Here is a 22,319-nt window from a genome sequence, read left to right on the forward strand (position 1 = left end):
ATAGTTGTGTGTTGAATTGGTGAAGCCTTTGTGCCTTTCTTGCATTTTTTCTTTTGGTTTTAGGCAAGATAAAGAAGCTGGATGACTTGTCATGGAAACCCAGGATTTATTTTAAAATTTTATACAGTGTAAAAATATTTGATGCAGAGTGACCTGTAATGTCCAAAGTTTAGTATATGCTTGGGTTGTTAAAGAGTGTACTCTTTGTTTTGCCTGAGGTTGCTTCTTAAGAATAGAGATTGTTTCATTCTTTGTATTTGGAGCTTCAGTGTGCCTAGCATAATGCTTGGCACATAGTAGGCATTTTTAATGAGTGCTTGTTGATTTGATTATATCTTGGATTAAAAAAAAGATTTCATGAAAATTGCTCCAAAACTCTCTTCCTTCTTTTCTTCCCCTTCAATTTTTTCCAGCCTAGTGAATACCCTTTTGGAAATATTCATTGGTATATAAACACTGGCTGTTTATAGTCATATGAACACGCTAAAAAAATTCTTGCAGCTTGAGCTATTTAACATCGAGCCACTCCCATGTTCTGGTGCTTGCTGCTTATTGTAAAATGAAGCCTCAGTAGTAATTCCAGTTGGCTTTAGAAGTAAAGTCATTCATTAGGGTTCTGTGGATTTTTCGGCCAATAAAATGGAAAGAAAAAAGTCTGTGGACTCTGAAACCACTTTTACCAAATAAATGTAATTTTTAAAAAAATGACAGAATGTTGAACTAGAAAATGGGTTCTATTGAAGCAAAACATTTTGAAAAAAGAATTTCTTAATATTAGATGACAAAAAGCTTCCCTTCTTCTGCATAGTAGCTCCAGGGTCAGTGACTTTTTTTTCCAACTAAATCTTTTAATAGGTGTCATGTGTACTTTCTCCGATATTTTAGTACAGTTTATTCCAAAGATATTTTTATATCTCATTAAGGTATTTTAATATTCAGTTTTTTGCATTATGGATGACTTAGTCAAAAATAAGCATTAATACCTTTTGTCTAGATGCCATAGGTACTAATTAACATTTCCTTTTTTTTTTTTAACCTAAAACAGATTCTTGCAAAACCAGGAGTTTAAAAAGGAAGCCCAAATTAATATGATCAAAATAATCAGATTTTTAGGATTCTTTTCATGTATCACAGTTGGAACTCTAGTATTATTATCAGCATAATTTTCTTTTATATACTGTTCTTCCTTCCCTTTTTTTCCTGTTTACTTCTAACTGCCTTTTGGTTAGCATACTTTTTATCTTTTTTATCTCCTAGTTATAAATTTAGAAGCATAAGAGATTTCTCTCTTTATTCTTAACATTTTACAGCAAACCATAAGGTCCTTAATCTTAATCTTTATCTTTATCTTTATGTTTAACAGCACCCCAAGTAGTGTTGGTATCTTGGCCCTACGATATAAGATCATAGGATTCAAAAATAATCAAGAAATAATAAAATTCAATTATAATTAACCCAGAATTTTCATATAGGTGTCGAGTAGCAAATTCTATCCTTTGAACCCCAAATCCAATCAGTTTTCTTTCTGCCATCCCATTCTGCCTTGAAATGTACACCCTGAAATTGAAGAAGGTTCTCTATTGAACAAAGTAAGCTTGTGAAACTTGATAAAAAATATTCTCTGTGCATTAGCATTATTTGTACTTTTAAATTTTGTGAAGTTTACATATATTTTTCCCAGATCATTTATCTTTACTGTAAATAGTTTCATTTACTCACTCTCTATGTTCTTCTTGCCTCTCCATTCTATTGTCCAAATTCTGTTCACCCATCTAGGTATATAGCATCAGTTAACAGTGACTTTCTTTCTCCCTTCTCTGTCTCCCTCCCTCCCTCTTTCTCTCTCTCTTCCCCCTTCCCCCTCTGTCTTTCTCTCTCTCTCAACTCTTATAGCACTTAGAAAATGAACCATTTTATTTAACAGCTTTTATTGTTGTCTTCCTTTTAATGTATGCTTTTAAAATATGCTAAAAACTCCTCAAGGACAGAAACTATTTTTTCATTTTTTAATTGGTCTTTATATCTCACAATCTTATATATAAGATAAAGCAAATACATAATAAGTATTCAATTTTTTGTTTGTTGACTCATTAAACAACCTATAGGGTATCTTTTATTAGCACAGAAGCATATTAGTTATATTTGCTACTTTTAATAAAGATCATTTACAACTGAAAGTCAATTCTTAATCACTGGCTTATCTTTCATATAGATGGTAGCTAATTAGTAAAAACAATTTCATTTCAGAGGTTAATTTCAGGCTCATCAAATTGACTTGGTGATATCCTTGAATATTTGTGGGAAAAAATAATTTTGAATAAGGTCAATAACATCAACATAATGTAATAGCATATACACAGTAATAATAATTAGTCTGATTTAATTAAAGAGTATTATAATCTCAGGTATACATTAAGAGTCTCTGATTTGGATTTAAAAAATTCTTTTGTGATAGCTCTAGTGCTGTATAGTAATCTTGTACTTTTTTTTTTTTTTTTTTTGGCTGAGGCAATTGAGGTTAAATGACTTGCCCAGGGTCATATGATCTTATACTTTTGAGAATCTTTCTTTGTAAAGGTTTGCATAATCTTTTTTTTTTTAATTTTTTTTATTTAGAATTTTTTTCCACAGTATATATGCATGAGTAATTTTTTAAAATAATATTATCCCTTGTATTCATTTTTCCAAATTATCCCCCCCCTCCTTTTACTTCCTCCCCCCGATGACAGGAAATCTCATACATTTTACATATGTTACAGTATAACCTAGATACAATATATGTGTGTAAATCCCATTTTCTTGTTGCACATTAAGTATTAGATTCCGAAGGTATAAGTAACTTGGGTAGATAGACAGTAGTGCTAACAATTTACATTTACTTCCCAGTGTTCCTTCTCTGGGTGTAGTTATTTCTGTCCAGCATTGATCAACTGGAAGTGAGTTGGATCTTCTTTATGTTGAAGATTTCCACTTCCATCAGAATACATCCTCATACAGTATTGTTGTTGAAGTGTATAGTGATCTTCTGGTTCTATTCATTTCACTCAGCAACAGTTCATGTAAGTCTCTCCAAACCTCTCTGTATTCCTCCTGCTGGTCATTTCTTACAGAGCAATAATATTCCATAAGGGTTTGTCATTATCTTGTTAAATTAATGATAATTCTATATAAATTGTTTCACTGAGTCTGAGAAGTGAATTGTGAATAATTGTTTAAAAAACCAAACAGCCTTAACTTGACCTTTCTTATAACCATACAGCTACTGTCTCTTTTCTTTCTTTCTTTTTTTTTTATTAGCACACTTGGAAAAAATAGCCTTTACTCAGTATTTCCACTTTCTAACTGTCTACTCAGCTTTAAACCACTTGTAATGTGGCTTCTTCCTTGCCTCAACCAATTTTGATTTTATTTCCTGTTATTTGAGGAAATTGTAGTTGAGACAGGCTCTGGAAAATGAGTAGGAATTGAGAAAGGGAGGAGGGAGAAGATATATACTCTGGAGTTTTGAAACAGTATGAATGAAGGTATCCAGGTTAGAGAGCCTGCCTAACCTCAACCTTACTATTTTTAAATAAAATAAAACAACAACAAACCTTCTTTTGATAATGCTGTCTCTGAGATTATCTTTCTATTTCTTTTTTTTTTTTTTTTAGCTTCACTGCTAAATTTCCTCAAAGGGCAGTGCCTACTTGCTATTATCTCCACTTGCATTTTGGCTTCCATTTTTACCAGTGTACTGAAACTGTTCTTTTTTGAGGTAACAAATGATTTCTGAGCTGTCAAACCTGAGTCCTGCTCTAAAGCCTTTTCTATAGCATTTGACACAGCTGGCTACCCCCTGTTCCTTTACTCTGTGCCCTCCCCTGGCTTCAGTGACATTGCCTCTTCCTGATTCTCAGGAGTTCAGAGATTATCTGGTCTGGTTGTGTGTAATGGGACCTGACTGGTCTCTTGGTTGTATTCCTTTTCCCTGTCCTATCCTCTAAATGTGGATGATCCCCCAAAGTGCTATTGGCAGCCTCTTGTTTTTCCACCTTTACTCTTGGCAGCCTATTATAGTTTAGGCTAGTATTGCTAAAGCTTTACTTATCATCTTTTTTTGTAAAGGGCAGCTGTTCTTCTGGGATAGCAAGGTGGTACATTATATAGAAGATTGGGCCCAGCAATTCCTCAGGGAAATTTCTTTTCTTGAGTTCAAATCCAGTCTCTGATATTTACTAGCTATATGATCCTGAGCAAGTCACTTAATCCTGTTGGCTTCAGTTTCCTTATTTATAAAATGACATGGAAAAGGAAATGGCAACTTTTCCAGTATCTCTGCCAAGAAAGCTCCAAATGAAGGAATGACTGAAACACAAACACCTCTCTTCTAAGCTTCAGAGCTATGTCTTCACTTGTTAAAGTCTTTTTTTCACTTGGATTTTTACCAGTACTTTGAATATTTCAAACTCAGCTCATTTTATTTAGTTCATTTAACTTTTTCTTCTATTGATTTATTTATGTAAGTGGTAACCCATCTACTTAGTCTTCAGGTGTATCTGACTTTTCTCACCTTTATTTCCCATGTTCAGTCAGTTACCTATTCCATTTCTTTTTGTAGTACCTTGTATACATGTCTCACTACCTCCTCATTACTCCCTACAAAGATTATTGCAGTAGACCAGCTAGGTCATCAGGCCTCCATTCTTCCTTTCCAACATTAACAGTGCTGCCAGAAGGATCTTTCTCATGCATATTTTGGACCATGTTTTCTACTCAGAATCTTTTATCTATTTCCTGTTATGTGATTAATCAGTTTACAATTTTAGTCTGATTTTCAAACTTCCCTACAAGCTTTGATGCCTTATAATCCTGTGGCTCCTTACATAAATTCTGCTTTCCCACTTCCCTACTGGTGTTCTTATGCTTGAATTTTCCTTTATCCTATTTCCCTTTCTTTGAGAGAGGAATTTCAAGGCAACACTATATCATAAGGATTTCTTTCATTCATTTATTTGTTAAAAAGATTAATCAGCAAGCATTTACTAGGCATCTGTTATAGGTCAGGCACTTTACTAGACACTGGGAGTGCAAAGACATAAATGAAATTTGAAACAGTGAATGAATTAATTTGAAACAGTAAATGAATGAAATGGTTCCTTTTGAAATGAAAAGGAGTTTTTGTGATAAAAGGGGGAACAGCACATGCTTGTTTAAGAATATATAAAATCACTTCAGTTTTATGGATCAGGGTTGGGTACTGGAAGATGAGGGATCAGGAGAGGCCTTCTGTAGGAGGTGGAGAGAAGAAAGGCCAAGTTCTAGACTTTCTGTACTCGACAGAGAAATATGCCCATTTCTGACACATCTGGACATTTGAAAACTCTTGGCATTCTTCTGAATAGAGGTGGAATGGAGTTATTCCAGAAAAATTTAACTGAGTCTCAAACTACATCATGGAACCAGCAGAATACAAATTTGGGCAGAGAGAGGAAAGAGGTTGATTTAATCATTTTCTTTTACAATGAATCAGGTGAAGAGGTTAAAGAAGACTTTCAAAGACAGACCTTCAAACAAAGTCATTGTCTCAGTGGGTGAAGGGAATTTGGGGGATTATTCTCTACCATCAGGGTCACTTTTCTCCTTTAATCAGGCAGTCAAGCCTGACAGAATTGAGGGTTGTCTTCCTAATCTCCATCATAGGGAATAGGAAAAAACCAAAACAGATGGATGAAGATGTTGCACTGATATTCTTGATTGAGTGGGTAGACAGCTAGAATGAACTGGACTGGAAATATAAAAGAGACCACCAAGAGGTTTCTACAAGATGGGCTTAGCTCCAAGGTAGGTTTACATTTGATAGTTAGTTGTTTTGTATTCCTTCCGGTATCACAGGGCCTGAGTGGGTCAATAGCTGTCATCCTCTTGAGAGTAAAGGCAGTTACCACAAAGTCCTGGAACTGTTCATCATGTATGTATGACAACAGTTGAGTTCATCTGCACCTGGCAAAGGCTCTGGGCCTTGATATAAAGAGGCTGTGATGGAAATTCTCATTGGCCAGTATGGCCCATGGGTGGATATAGGAATAATTATATATGTGATGTAGCTATCCTGGGATTTGCTTATAATACTACATTTATACAGAATTTTAGGGATCACTTGATTGGCTCTGCTTCTTACTGTCTACCATTGATAATCGTAGACTCCCAGTGTCACAGGCCACTCTTAAACATGTTCTACATGGGGACCATTTTGACAGGCTTATCCCTTTCAAGCTATATTTAACATCAGTTTTCCCTTTGAATAGCTAGCTGCAGGCTTCTATCAACTGCCTTGTCTGTTTTGAAGCTGTTGTCTCTATGTTGTGGTTATGGTAGTCCTAATTGCTTGACCCCCCTCCCCCACCACCTAGTGACTTACTTATTAACTGTGTACTAGGTACTGTGAGGTTTTATTTTATAGGACCTGTGATTCCATTAGTATTGGGAGCTCTGCTCTGGAGCTGCTTGGATCAGTGCAAAGACAAAATTATGTGTGTGGACCTGGGAGTTAAATGAATGAGCTCAGGGTCATGCAAGTGTAATTGACAGGATCTGAACCAGATCTCTGTAATTCTGAGGTTTCCCTCTGCCCATTACGCCACACTGCCTCTCACTGTGAGAGAATTGTGCTAAATTTAAAACAGTCTTTGCCCTTCAGGAGAGCCATCTAAGAGAATGAGAGAGAAAACATGCACAGAGAGTAGTCTGACCGTGCTGGATTAGAGACCCGAGGGAAGGGAAGCCACTTCATGTGCCTTGATCCCTTTCTTCTCCTGAAGTCCCCTCCAGCTCCAAACCCGATTATTTAAGAGGAACACAAAATTATAAAAAATCAGGTGAGGGATGAATCATTGTTGACTTGGAGAAAGAGGAGGAGGTATCAGGGAAGGTTGGGGTATTTGAACTCTATCTTTAAGGATAGGTTTAATAGGATGAATAGGATGGAAATGGGAAAGAGGGAAAGTAGAAACAATCCAGGTGTCTGAAATCTAATGAACAGGAACTGATCCCTGAAGACCTTAGTGAATAAAGGTCTACTTTGTATGCTAATTATTATTGACACACTGAGTCACATTATATTGATTTTGAACAGTTAACAGTTCTAATTATTAGTGCCTTTATTTTGATAGGATGTGTATTTCATTGCAAATTAGATTATCTAGCCCTAAGAGTATAAATCGAAAGTATATTTAGATTTTGTTTCTTGCTGTGCCATTGAGCTAAGCCATTTGGAAGAAAAGGCCAAGGATCAAAGATGAAAGTCTTTCTCTGTGGAATAATGGAAGGCAGGCCAGTGTTCAAGTGTCCCAAGAGGGGGACTGCACCTTCCCCCTCACTGAGCTTGACAATGCAGCCTCACTGTCCAATTACAGAGGGGAGGGATCTCCTCTGAGGCTGCCCCAAGGGCCAGGACACTCTGAGAACCCCTCCTGGGGTGGTGATACAACCAACATGGGAGCAGTAGCACTGGGCAGGCCCCTAGCTCCTCCTCTCTAAGGGTGGGACCCCACTTGCTTTCTCTACCTAGCCCCCAGGGAGGACTCAGCTTGGCTTTCTCTGGTTCTCCAGCACTTTGCAAGGGCCTGGCACACAGTAGGTGCTTACTGTGCTTGCTATCTTCATCTGCAAATGCTTGATCTGAGTGTTTTAAAAGAGGAGGTTGACCCAGGTGATTTTAAAAGTTTGATTTGCTTTTGTAATTCTAATTTTTATTATCTAAGATCTATGATTGAAATGCCTGAATTTCTACTGGATAGGAGAGTTAAGGAACTGTAGATCTAAGGATTCTCTAATAATCAAAATTCAGCCTTTGGGGCTTACATTTTAGGGTTTAGCTATATGGAAGATATGTGGCTAAGTAATTTTTCATGCTTCTATTGAGCTCATTTCATAAAGGAAGCATGTTCTGACTGCATCAATCTCTTGCATCACCTTTCTCCCTACTAATAGTCTCCTTTTCTAGTATTTTGGTGATGGTGGGAGGGGAAAGAAAAGGTGGCAGTAATGGTACTCTCTACTTGACTGGAACTCTGTCTGGTACTTTAAAAAATATTTTGTCTTTGTCTGAGAAGCATGAATAATGCAATGAATGCTACAATTAGAATCAAAAGACTTGGATTGGAATCTTAGCTTGGCTTTTTACTGTCCATACGTCCCTGGGCAAATAATTTTAGACCTCTAATCATGTTTCCCCATGTACAAAGTAGAGGTAAATGATATTTTTATGACCTATAACCAAGATTGCTGTAAAGGTGAAATGAGAATGTGAATGATTGGTATTCCTTCCTTTTCCATTTTGACTCCCACTTTTTGGGCTAAAAAAAATTAATTCGCAATCAAATTGATCAGAAAAAATGTTTTGGATACTAAATTATATACTTATAGTTGGAAAGGATTATAGAGGTCATCTATTTAAATCGTACCTTGTGGCATCTATGCTGTTGTTGGGAAGTGTTATTTAAATCTTGAATTATTACTTAGTTTTATTCTTGTTTGGCTTGCCTCGCCAACAAGGTAATAAGGAGTAGGTACTTTGTCTTACCTCCCTCTTTTCCTCATCTCCTACTCTAGGATTTTGCACATATTTCTGTGAATTAAAGATGCACAAAAAAGGGCAGTTTTTTATTTCTAGCTATCCTCCTTATTCTCATTCGAAGTTCTCTCTGGCTTTACCTTATGATGATATTTATATTTACTGTAATTCTTTGAACAATTCATTAATTTGATAACATAGGCTCTGGTTATTCTATACACAGATTAAAGTTTTTTCATTGCTTCAATGAATTTGTGTAATCCCTTCTGCTTCTGGGGGTAGCTTGATACCTTATTCTTACTTCTTAGCCAAAGTCAATGAGGGATGTTATTTCTTAGAGCTCTTTTGAATATGCTCTAGGCCCTCCTATCTATCTCCTTCAACAGTGTAGTCCTGGGCCACAGCCAAGAGGCCATGCCTGATCCACTGAGTTTACAAAGACTGTATGGTAGTTTGAAGGTTTACCAATCAGAAAGAATTCTCCTACTTGATGGACTTTGTTGGAAATCTTTAACTCTAGCTTTCTTATTTGCAAAGCATTTTATTTCTTGCTAGGCAATATTAAGTTTTCATTATACTATAACTTGGTTGGTTTAAAAGACTTTAATAATGAACACAATGATTTCAATAACAACTTAATTTCCTTCATTGTGAATAATCACATTGCACTTAGGTTTGCCAATATTCTTTAATTGCTTTTATCTTTTATATAGGAATATGAAGAAGAAGCTGGAAGACCTCACAAACCTCTTTCTCCTAAGCAGAATGTGAGGAAAAATCTTGATTTTGAACCACTTTCCACCACTGCTCTTATCCTAGAAGATAGACCAGCGTAAGTCTTGCTGCAGTTATGTATTTTTTTTTAATGAATAAGCTAAATACTATGTTTCATAAAGGAAACCATAATATAATATATTGGCAACCTCTCCCAAACAAAGGTTTGAGGTTCGCTCACGCTTAAAAATGTGTTCTATAATTATGGAAACTGTGTAACAAGAATGATTTTGAAAACTACCCAATAATATTTATTTTTATTACATAAAGAATTTGTAATAGTAAAAAAAAAATACATTTGACATGATCCTAGGGCCTAAGCTTACAGACCCTTTAGCTCTGTAGCTCTAAGGAACCAAGACATATTATATATAACTTACTATTTTAGCTGAGCTTCCACAGTAGAATAGGAAGCACCTTGCAGGATTCTGAAAACCTAGATTGTCTCTTCTACATATTATTAATTTATTGTTATCTTGAGTAAATTCCCACATTTTTGAACTTCAGTTTTCTTATCTACAAGATGAAAGAGTTGCATTAAATGATCCCTGATAACTATTTGTTTTTTTTTAATATTTTATTTAGTGTTCTGACAAAATCATTATATAAATGTGAGTAGTTGCTGGTGGATTACAAATTATAATCAAGCAATTATTAGATATTTCAGATATTTCAACTTCACTATTTTTTTACTATACATTTTTATTGATGGCTCATCTTGACATCTGCTTCCGCTTAAAATATCCAAATTGTCTTTTTAAACATAATGAAAGCATAAATGTATTAGTGGGTGTGTTTTGAATTAAGAAATTTAATGGATTAATATTCTCATTAGATTTTGGTAGGTGATTTTTTTAAAATCATAAAAATTTTTAGTGATAACAATATGAACCATCAGTAAAGTGAATTGTAGCATTGCACACAGTACATCATTTGCTAAGGAGGATGAATTCCTGTTTTCTACTCATGTAGAGGATTCTAATTCTTCTAAATAATTTAAGTACTTGTAAAATAGAATGCCTTGAAGCAGGCTAAATAGTAGAATAACCTGGAATATACCTAGTAAATGTTTTTTTTTTTTCCCTGAAATGAAATAAATCAGATGTCACACATGTTTTGAGTATAGTGGCATGCATTATAAATAAATAATGAATTATAAATTGTTTTAAAATTTACCTTTTAACTAAAGCTCTGGAAAAGTTTACCTTCAAACAAAAAAAAGTTGTTTTGCCTTGCTTTATGTATTTGTTTACTTGACTCACAGGTGTGAACTATATAGTGTCAGATTTTACAGATTTAAAAAAGATCAGGTAAAATACAAAACACAAAACTTTTCTTGCAAGGCCAAATTAAGATTTTTTAATAAAATGTAAGATACCACTTTTCTTTTGTATATACAGATAGATTGTAGGTTTTTAATTTTTTTCATCTTTTAGGGATTATTGCTTTTCAGTTCAACAACTCTTCCCTCTCTTCCTGGCTCTTACAACTTCAGTTTACAAATTATGATGGTGGAAAGTCCTTTCTTTTCTCTCTAGAAACCTCCCCGCAAAACCAGCCGAAGAAGCTCAGAAACATAGGCAACAGTACGAAGAAATGGTGGTTCAGGCCAAAAAAAGAGGTAGACATTCTTTTTTGACAATGTATTTAGACCTTTCCTTTTTATGTTTTGGAGCCTAGAAAGTTCAGCCTTGGTGACATATATGTATTTTAACAATTTTATTCTGTGAAATTTTAGATGGAAAATTTCCTTCTTATATTGCCTTCTTAAAAAAAAAAAAAAAGTTATGAGCCTAATTTTAAAGAATAACATTTCCAACTAAATTTGTACTTATAACTGATTAAAAGAAACTGAAATCTACAGATGTTTGAAATGATTTATCATTTATTCCCTTTATGTCCTATTTTCATGTTTATTTGTCTCTGTCTTTATGTACATATTATCCCTTTGCATGATTGAATTCATGCATTTATTCAGCAAATATTTACTAAGCTTATAATCTGTGCAGAGCATGGTGTGTGGGGCCCTGAAGTAGATGTAAAGTTTAGTTAATCTGTATTCATATATCTGTTGAATATCTAGTACTTAATGTTTGTTGAATATTTATACTCATCACAATTTGTTATTCTAATTGTGTTACATTAAAATCTCAATTATTTTTAGCTTTGGGTCTCCCTTATCTCTCAGCCAATTATTTAGCAACTCCTATATATGCTGCCTTTCTTGATTGATCTTTCTCCATTGATACCACAGTAGTACAATCCTTTGTCACTATATGAGGTACTATAATAACCTTCTAACAGGCCCTACTTTCACTTTTATTTTCTCCTTTCATTCTCTCCTTCTACAATTACGGTTTGTCACATCACTATATCTTCTTGAATTTATACAAATTATGGTTTCTGTGCTGCCATTGTTCAGTTGTGTCATTTTGAATATATGATTTAGGCCTTTCTGTACTGCAATTTCTTTCTTTATAAAATGAGGAATTTCAGCAGGATAATTTTCTAAAGTTCCAAATGCTAACTGTCTAGGCAGAAAATCCTTTAAAGAACTGCTTCAAAGAGTCTTGACATGAAGGAACGCTGAATCTCTAGACATTTATCATCTAGAGACAATACAATAAATACACAATTTTAAAATTAATATTGATTATTAGTAATATTCAAGTATATTTTTAGGATAGCTGATTAGTTCTGACTTTTTCTTGCACAAATTAATTTTATAGCAGTATAATTTTTGGAATTGTATTGTCTGAAAGTTCTCAGTTAGTGTTTATTTTTCTTTTTTAAAAAATTAGAGCTTAAAGAAGCACAGAGGAGGAAAAAACAACAGGAAGAGCGATGTCGTTTGGAAGAAAGCATTGGAAATGCTGTCTTAGTCTGGAACAATGAAATTTTACCCAACTGGGAAACAATGTAAGAAAAGAAATCATTGTATAATTTTAAATCATTTCCTTGGAGATAGTTTCATGAAGTCATATTTTTAATTGAATACCTTTTAATTGTTACTTATTGAATGTAAGCTATGCACATCCATTAATTTTTAATAGAATTGGTTTCTGTTTTAGGTCATGTGCTATATGTAATGTATTATTAACTAGCCTATCACATTCATTCATGGTACAGTGGAAATAACATTGCATTTGGAGTCAGAAAATACCAGTACCAGTTTTATTACTACTTGGGTCATGTTGGACTTGTGATTCCACTTTCTAACTTGTCATCAGAATTGTGACTGTTAGGGGATGAAAAAGGAAAGAGTCCTGTGCTAGGAATTCAAATGCCAACATTTTCTTCCTGATTCTATTACTTCCGAGTTGTATTATCTTTCACAAGTCACTTAACCTTGCTGATCCCAAATTTATTTATCTGTGAATATATAATAATTATAGGATTTTAGGTGTAGAAGATTCCTTAAAGGCCATCTTGTCTAGTCCTTTCATTTGCCAGAGAAAGAAACTAAGGCCCTTGTCCATTCTTAATCTCTCTCTGTCTTGCTTTGCATATGCATGAAAGTATATTGAGATATTTTTAAGTATTTGCATGATTTCTTGCATGCAGATGGGATAAAAGGTTTTTTGTAAAACACTGAAGTTATTTTTGGTGGGCCATAATCATGCACAATACTAGAGCTACTTCAGAGTTGTTCAGACAGTACTTTTGGTTGATGTATTGTGTGTTCACAGTCTGGTTAAGAGCAAATATTAAGTCTGTGCTAACCATATCACTGAGTCAATGAATGTTCAAAGGTTGATGAGTTGGACTGAAAACAACAGGTCAAATCATTCTACTGTCAGTTAAAAATCATAAAGTGGAGTTTTATTAATTCCATCCATATTTAGATATATTAATCCTATTCCTATTCCCTGTAGCTGATGTGTTGATTTTTAGCAATAGTATGTAAGTCTATAAAGTACCATAAAGGCATTGTAGTAGTATAAGTTTGGATTTATGTTCCATTTTTGCCCAGGTGGTGTTCTCGAAAAGCTCGAGAATTATGGTGGCAAGGTATTCCTCCAAGTGTGAGAGGTAAAGTCTGGAGCTTGGCCATAGGGAATGAGTTAAATATTACTCATGGTGAGTATCTTCTATTTTCCCTGTGTACACATAAGTCATCTCGCAAATCATATAGCTTTCTTTGCCTCATCTAATGTATTGTTAGGAAAATTAGTGAGTGATGAACCTGTGAATACCAGGAGTCACTATGACAATGGACTGAGCTCAGGGACTGGCATGTGATACTTTGGGTTTTGCATCACTGTCTTTGTTCTTTGACATTTCTACAAAAAACCATCTGTTCTCCACCTGTAGTCTGCTGCTTCTATATATATCGGCAAGTAGATTGTCTACATCCAGAGTTGTTACAGTGGATTAAATTACAGTAGGATCAATTATCACAGTCCTGTTAAAAGATTCAGTAGTTTTTAAACATCTTTTTGTCATTTTGTGAGTGGAGAATGGAGGCAATGGAATGAAGTCAAGCCCAGCCAACTGGCATTTATTAAGGACTTATAATGTGGCGGTACTGGACTAAGCACTGGGGAAACAAAGAAAGGCAAAAATAGTCCTTCTGTCCAGGAGCTCACAATCTGGTAGGGAGACAGCATGCAAAGTACTGGATACAGACAGTATATATGCATGGTAACCTGGAAGTGAGCTCAATAAGACGACATTAGCATTAAGGGGGAACAGAAAAGCCTTCTTGTAGAAAGTGTCATTTTAGCTGAAAATTAAAGGAAACCAGGAAATATAGATAAGGAGAGTGAGCATTGAGACCCAGCTAGTGAAAATGGTGGAAGGTACAGGAAAAATATCTTGTGAGTAGAATATCAAAGAGGCCAGAGACATTAGTAGCATAAAGTACCTGGAGAGAATATATATAGTATAAGGAAACTGAAAAAGTGGGAAAGGCTTTAAAAGCCAGAAGATCTTCTGTGTAATTCTAGAAGTAATTAGGAACTACTGGAATTTATTGAGTCAGACTTGCTGTACTTCAGGAAGATCCACTTTTATGACCTAGAAGAAGATGAACTGGTTTTGGATGAATGTGAGAGCAATTACAGCATTTATTGAACACTTAGTGTATACAAAACATTGTCCTAGTACTGGAAATGCCCTAAGAAAATATAACAGCCCCTGCTCTGAAGGAGCTTACATTCTGCTGGGAAGACAGCACAGATAGAAGGCTTGTACTGCCAGTCAAATGGGGATGTCCTCTTGCTCTTTAAATTGCATACAGATCAGATGGAAATGGCTCCTATGTAGTATCATTTTAAATAGGAGCAGACTTGAGGCAAGCCAACTATCAGCTATTGCAGGAGTCCAGGTGGGAGGGGAGGAAGGTCTGCACCAGGGTCATTCCAGTGTCAGAAGAGAGAAGAGGGCACGTATGAAACTTCTTGAGGATAAAATCCATAAGCTTTGGCAACAGATTGGAGTGGTGGCGATGGCATGAAAATGTAGAATGACACAAAATTTGTGAGCTTGGGTGGCTGGGAGGAAGGGTGATGGTGTGCTCAACAGTGGTGATGAAGTGAGGAAGAGATGAGGGTTTAGGAGGATGACAATGACATGTTGAGTTTAAGATGTCAGAATACAATTGGAGATACAAAACTGTAAGTCAGAAGTTAAGGGTATGGAAATAGAACTGAGAATCAGATTCAATAATTGAATCCATGAGATCTGATGAAATCATCAAATGAAGCATTAGAGAGGAAAAAGAGAAGAAAGGGCAGAGCCTTAGGATACAAGACACCTTAGGGGGACAGAGGTGAGTTCTTCTAGTGGTGATATTATGTGTGTAGCATTCATTTCCCAGATTTTTCCATTCCATAGATACATGGACTGTGGAAAATAAGAAAACGAATGCTATCAAGTCCTTGAGAGCATATAGCTAGCTAGTTGTAATATAAGGCAGAAGATGAAACCACCCTAAAAGATATAAAATCATATCAGGAGTCAAGAAAATAGATCATTTCTGACAAGGAGTATGGAATTTAAAACAAGGCATTGTAGTTGGGTCTTCAAAAATCAGTATAATTTCAGAAGTAGATGGGGAAAAGTTAGGAGCTAAAGAAGTTAGGTCATTTGGAACCTCATGACCAGAGGCACTGAAGAGTCAAATCAGATTTGTGGAATTCTGAGAAGTCGTTTTGCTGAAGTGTTAAGTGCATGATGTGTTTAGAGAAGAAGGGGGAGAGAGGAGATGAGAGAAATGTGCTGACCCTGAGTGACAAACATAAAAAACATATATAGATTGTTTGATAAGTGGTAGTAATGTTGTCAGCACAGTACTTTCAGAAGATGATACTGGAAGCCAGAGCAGGTGGATAAATTAGAAGAATTTTGAAACAGTCCAAGAGAGAGCTAATGGGGACCTGGACTGTGTTGGTGGCAATGAGAATGGAAATAAAGGTTATGAGGATAAGGCTTTTTGTGGGGTAAGAGGATGTCTTTCTTTTCTTGACTACCCTTTCCATGCAATCACAGTTCTGACATTTTGAGCCTTTGTAACTAGGAAGATGATATTGCCATTAACAGAATGGGAAGGTTGGAAGAGAAACTGATTTTTAGTGAAGATAAGGTCAATTGTTATGTTGAATATGAGTTGAGTAGTTAGGTTGAGTTTGAGTTTCCTCAGTAAAAAATAGTGTACTTGTTAGTCTTCTGATTCTGGTTGTGTCAGTTCATACACATCCTCTGCTGTTTCTCTGAATTCCTCCTATTCATCATTTCTTCCTACATAATAATATTCCATTATACAACTTCTTTTAAGATGTTTTGCTTCATAGTGTTAGGGAAATATACTTTAGCAGTTGCTTGTGTCAGCTATTATGTCTCTAGGCTTCATGCCATTTGTAGATTAGATAAATTTGTTATGTTCTGCTTTCATCCAAGGCATTGATAAAAATATTGAACAGCAGAGCACTAAAGATGTAATGACCAAGTTGATATCAATCCATTTGACTGCTGTACTTCTTGTTTCAATTCAACCAGTTCCAAATCTACCTAACATACTCTCTGGTGGCCTATATATTTTTATCCTATTCATATTTATAAGATTGCTAAATGCTTTGATGAAATCCAAATCCAATTTGTTCTTCTGATTTGCCAGTATAGTTGCCCTGTCAGAAAAGAACATAAAGTTAATATTGGCATAACCTTTGCTTAATAAAGCCATATTGACTTTATAGTAATCACTATTTTATTTTTTATGTGGTTGGAAAACTTCCTTTTATTAATTTCTTCTAAAACCCTAGCAGGAAAAAGATAGATATCAGGTTCATCATTGGTTTATACTTTTCAAATTCCATCATCTTTATTGTGAAAATTAGCCTTCTCCACTTCTGCTTCCTATTCTCCATAATCTTTCAAAGAAGATAGCAGCTTAGCAAACACAGGTGCTTATTCTTTCCGGACTTCAGAAAATAATCATTCTGGACCTATTGACTTGAGATTGTATGGAACATTTAGTTGCTGTCTGGACATCGCTTTTCTTAGCTTTCTATTTTCATTTCTGCTAATCATTTCTATCCTCTTCCCAGGCTAGACCTTCCCCTCTCCCTCCTTTTTAAAAAGAGAAAATATAAACAAAGTTGAGAAGTAGCTTAACCTTCTCCTTATCACCTGCTATTATCCCCTAATGGACTTAAACCCTTTGTTATCCTAATTAGCAATCATTATTAGGCTTGGCCCATTCTTATCTTTAATTCTTCTGATGCAGTCCTTAGAAAAAAACACTCCTCTTTTGTCCTTATGTTCATTTAACATTTGGGTTGAATGTTGAATTCCCAGTACTTGCCCATTAATGTTTTTAAGGCCTTAATAATGGGTAGACTGGTGATGCAGTGAATAGAACATAAGATTTGGAATTGAGAAGACCTAAATTGGAATTCTGCCTCAGACAATGACTAATTAAATTACTCAACCTTTGTGTGCCTCAGTTTCCTCATCTGTAAAGTGGGGATAATTATAATATCTATCTAGATTTGCTGCAAAAATTTAAAGTATATAATGAGCAGTGCAAAATGTTGCCTAAATTATAATTCTTGTTCTCTTCTTCATCAGACTAATTTCTAAATAGTGTCTTTCTTGAGAGTTTTCCATTACTTTTGTGCTAATTTTCCCTGTAAAAAATCAGGTCATTGTGATGAAGTCTAGATTTAGGGTGGTTTTGGTTTCATCCTACTTACCCTTTCTCTGAAGCTTTTGAAAATAGTTCTTCCAAAATCCAAGGTGTATGTCAATTTTCTTAGTTATGAATATGTCTTAACTTTTCTCCCCAAACATTCTGCTCTTTCTACTTTAGGAAATCAGTCTTATCCTTTCTGAGCCTTGGTTTCCTTATTTACAAAATCAAGAAAATTAAGTACAGTTTCCTTAGTTATAAAAAAGAACATCTGGAAATAGCTCATGGGACTGGTGTAAAGAATCAAAAGAGGATGTATGTAAAGGACTTTGCAAATCTGAAAGCTCTCTAAAATGTTAACTTTTATTATCATTTATCCTTGGTCAGAATTAGGTCAAGAATACAGTTTTTCTTTTTGCTTTATCTTTTGAAAAATGAAATTATCATTAAAGTAAATGACAAATTTATAAGCTAGCTACTGTGCTTTGGACACAGAAACTCTTAACTTATCTTTAGACCACTGTAATTCCCATTATTTCATTATTATGCTTGTATGTTCAGTTTTTCATCTATTTCCCAAATTCTTCATCTATTCTTTTATGTCCTCTATGTCATTCATTTCCCTCTATCATGGTTCTTCATTCAGGGGTATTAGATTTTATTATAGGAGTATATTTTCTCACGTAAGATGCTAGTCTACCTTTCTCTTTTATATACATATTCTGTTCCTTTATAATAAAGAATTTCCAGTGCTGTAATTCTGTCATGAATTCCATCTTACCAAGTTTTCATTGCTATCTGTGAGTTCATTTGTCTTGTTGTATTAAGAGTTTCTACTCTGTTGATTCTGTATGTTTTTTATTCATTTTTGAATAGATATCTGGAACTATAATATTTAGAAGTGTGGGTTTTATTGCTGGGTCTCTTCTTGAATATTATCTTACATGTATAATTGATCTTATTTCTGCTATTTCTCTATTGTGTCTGCTACTGTCTACAAGGATCAGCTGGATTTGTCAGATCTGAGTAAGCAGTTTCTGCCTTCCCTTAACTCTGTTCAGTAAAAGCTTTCTTGATTAGCATAGTTAATCTTGTATATCTTTTCATGACAAATGGATTATGAAATACACCTAAGAAAGTGGGTGTATGTTAATCTTAGCTAGAACCTGCAACATATTTGCATTTTTCTTCCAATCTTGGAACATTTACTGAAAAATGATTCAGAATAAAGGATTCCCTAATGTAAAATGACTTCCTCTAGAGTGGTCAGGGTCTTTCTCATTCATTTGTTTTACCAATTCCATTTGCAATTTTCCTTGTCATTTGCAGCCATTTTGCTTTTTTCTTTGACTTCACCAGAATATTCTTGTTAATTCTCAAGTCTGACTGCCCCTTCAATATTGCCTGTGGGATAAAACAATATTTACTTAGTATTTAATGCCGAATAAAGGCAGTAGGCCTGCCTCCAACCTTCTTGCTCCTCCTTTTCACACAACCTGTTCCATTTAAACTCCAACTATTAGCTAGACCCTAATTTCCTGCAGTTTCCCCCCTTTATTTGTTGGTGCTAGCTCATCCTTTCCCCATCTCAAACTGTTAAAATCATCTTTCTTCAAGGCTCATAAGCTGCTACCTTCTTTAAAAAGGCCTTTTTAACTTTTCCTAGCTGAAAATATTTTCTGCCTCCTAAAAATCTTACCTAAAATATTTTTGTCTGAATCTTTTCTTTTCCAATTATCAACATTGCCTTGTGATTTATACTTCCTTCTGTGCCATGTATTCTACCATGCTTCTGACTCCATAATTTTATGTAATTGGTATTTAATACATGTTTTTTAACATGGAATTCTTTTAAAGTAGTAAGGTGCAACAGTTAAGACTGTTCCTTATTTTCCTCTTTGCTTATTTTTCTTTTTCTATTGGTATGGAACTAAGAGAAAAAAAGAAGCTTACAATAGAGTACCAATAAGTACTCTTTGTTCTTGTGTTAGGGTGAGGAAATGCATCTTATGAGTATAGCTTATTTTAAAAAGTAAACTTCATTCTACTTACTAGAATATTTTGACTTCAAGTATTAGCAATTGTGTGTGTGTTTATGTGTATCAACAATGGAGAGAGAGATTTTTAAAATTAAGTTTTATTTTATTTTCATTTCCAAATTCTCTCCCTATTCCTCTTCCCCATCCATTGAGATGGGGGGAAAAAACTGTTACAAAACTCCATAGTCAAGAAAAATAAATTTTAGCTTTGGCCATATTACAAAAAAGAAAGAGAAGAAAATGTGCTTCAGTCTGCATTCTAAGTCCATTAGTGCTCTATCCACCTTCTGGTGGATTACATTTCATCTTGTGTCCAATTGTCATTTATACTTCCCTCTGTGCCATACACTCTGCCACACTTCTAATGCCACACTGTTTTGTAATTGGTATTTAGATTGGCAATTGTGTTGCTCAGAAATACTAGATCTTACAAAATTGATTATTTTGACAGTATTGTTTTTATGTTAATAAATTGTTCTCCTAGTTTTGTTCACTTCATCAAATAATTTGTCTTTCAGAACTCTATGACATTTGCCTCTCTCGAGCCAAGGAAAAATGGAGGTCCCTCAGTGCTGGGACCTCTGAAGCAGAGAATGAAGGTCTGTCTGCATGTGAATTTAGCACACAATTAATGCTGTCATTAACAGTTATATTTTTAAAAATAAGCTAGTGATTTAAGGGTATTTTAATATTTTTCTTAATTTAAAAGTAAAACTAAAACTTATGAAGATTATGAAGTGTTGATAAGCATATATACATACAGTACTGTTTAGGAACAAGGATTTTTAAATGGGAGAATAAAGCTTTTATAGTAAATATAACACAGCCGTTCTAGTTCCTTTTTTTTTTTTCCCTGAGTCTGGGGTTAAATGACTTGCCCAGGGTCACACAGCTAGGAAGTATTTTAACTCTGGTCCTCCTGAAGTCAAGGCTGGTGCTTTATCCACTGCGCCACCTAGCTGCCCCTAGCCGCTCTAGTTCTAAGTGAAATTTGCAAGTGTAAATATGCAGACTCTTTGTGTATATCTAATAGTTTTCCCTTTTAAAGTTATTCACATTATTTATAGCAATATTCACAGTAATAACTAGAGCTTCAAGATATCAAATTAATTCCAGAAAAATGTGTGGTACTTCCCTAAAGAAAAGCTACATAGATGCTAAAACATTCTTAGAAATCTTCCAAGGCAATATAGCATTACCATTTTATTATTTTAAAAGTATGTCTGTATGATTTTTGAGCCCAAAGAGCTCAAAATAAATGGGAATATCTTAGATGAATTATTTCAAGTAGTTGTCAGATAGCATTATTTTGTATAAGAACTGTTCTCTAATTAGCAGTAGTTTTAAGACCTTGAATTATATTGTTATAGCATTCTTTAAATAGAGTAGTGAATACATTTTCTTGGCTTAACACTTGAACATTTCTTAATTATAAGATTTTAGTAGTAGTAAAAATGAGAGCAAAAAAAAATCTGAGATGAAAGTGAAAAAGTTCTAAACATTGGAGATCCTAGTTATAAGTAGGTTTGTGAAAATAGTTTCAAGTTAGAAAATACTTAACTATGATTAGTATCCAGTTTTTGTTAAGATACTAATATTCTCATATTCCTGTAACTTTGTAGCTAATGAAGGACTTTGTCAAATTATTCAATTTCTAGGTGCTGGAAAATATCTCATAATAAAGTAGTAATAGTTGGTTTTTAAATTTTCTGATTTGGACATAAACAGTCAATCCACATAAATCTTAATTTTAAAATGTCATGTAGTATTAAAAATAAACTCATTTTGTATGGTTATTATGGTACTATTAGAAAAATTTATATTTTTATTTTGGCCTACAGCTGCTCACTTTGTCATCTTTGTTTTGAAAGGTGAAAAGAGAATAGCTCTGATCTTTCAAAAAATTAGTAATTACTGCTTTTACTAATAAATCTTATTTGATTTTAAATATGATTGACAATGTATTCACTAAAGAGTCCATTCATGATATGCAATTACAAAATCCCTGATGCTTATAAATATTAATATATCTGTTTCTTATATGCATTGTTTTCTTTGTTTTTGATAGACACGAGTTTTTCTGCAGCTGACAGAGAAGCCAGTCTGGAACTAATCAAACTGGACATTTCTAGAACATTTCCTAATCTCTGTATTTTCCAACAAGTAAGTGATATTTGTTAGTTATTTTTACACCATTGATTTCTGTTTAAAATTTGGAGATGATGAACTATGCATTTTAATAAGTGTAATATCAGAATATAGTACTTCCCAGTTTTAAATATTCTATTTTTAATAATATAGAAACCCTTTACTTATAATATTTTAAACACTCATTTATTGACATTTAACTGCTTGCCTTCAGTACATTTTAGGTACATATATCAGTCTGCACTGATTAACACTACCATATATGGGTATATGAGGTTTGCTGTGTCTGAGAATAGATGAAATAGACAGTTTTACATATCTATGCAGTGAAGATAAAGCATCTTGAAATATATATGTTCAGAGCAAACTCGTCAATCAAATAACATTTAAGTTGTTATATGCAAGGTCCTGCACTAAATTCCTAGGTTACAAAGAAGGTAAAATTTTCTTCAAGGATTTCACATTCTAATAGGAGAAATAACATGTCAGTAGCTAAATGCCCACATAGAGAGTAGTGGGAGGTGGTTTAAGTTCTATACAGATCACTGGGAGATGGTGTTATGAGTCTGGTACAATGAAAGCTCCAAATAGTAAGTTCATTTCCTTATACAATTTGTATTCATACCTCTGAACCTAACCCATGACCCATGCTCTGAATCCCTTCTTGGCTTTT

General features: G+C 34.3%; 1 protein-coding gene across 6 annotated transcripts in view; it reads left to right on the top strand.

The window, feature by feature from the left end:
* The window catches only part of TBC1D14 (TBC1 domain family member 14), a 121,896-nt gene that overhangs the window by 75,248 nt on the left and 24,329 nt on the right, over positions 1-22,319 (top strand). For all 6 annotated transcript variants that reach the window (XM_074272585.1, XM_074272584.1, XM_074272586.1 and 3 more), the window contains 6 exons: positions 9,268-9,386; positions 10,867-10,949; positions 12,130-12,247; positions 13,302-13,408; positions 20,017-20,097; positions 21,567-21,661. In XM_074272585.1, the coding sequence (XP_074128686.1) occupies positions 9,268-9,386; positions 10,867-10,949; positions 12,130-12,247; positions 13,302-13,408; positions 20,017-20,097; positions 21,567-21,661 (603 nt within the window). The remainder of the gene's footprint in view (positions 1-9,267; positions 9,387-10,866; positions 10,950-12,129; positions 12,248-13,301; positions 13,409-20,016; positions 20,098-21,566; positions 21,662-22,319) is intronic.

The sequence above is a fragment of the Sminthopsis crassicaudata genome, chromosome 6 (assembly GCF_048593235.1).
Source record: "Sminthopsis crassicaudata isolate SCR6 chromosome 6, ASM4859323v1, whole genome shotgun sequence".
NCBI lineage: Eukaryota > Metazoa > Chordata > Mammalia > Dasyuromorphia > Dasyuridae > Sminthopsis > Sminthopsis crassicaudata.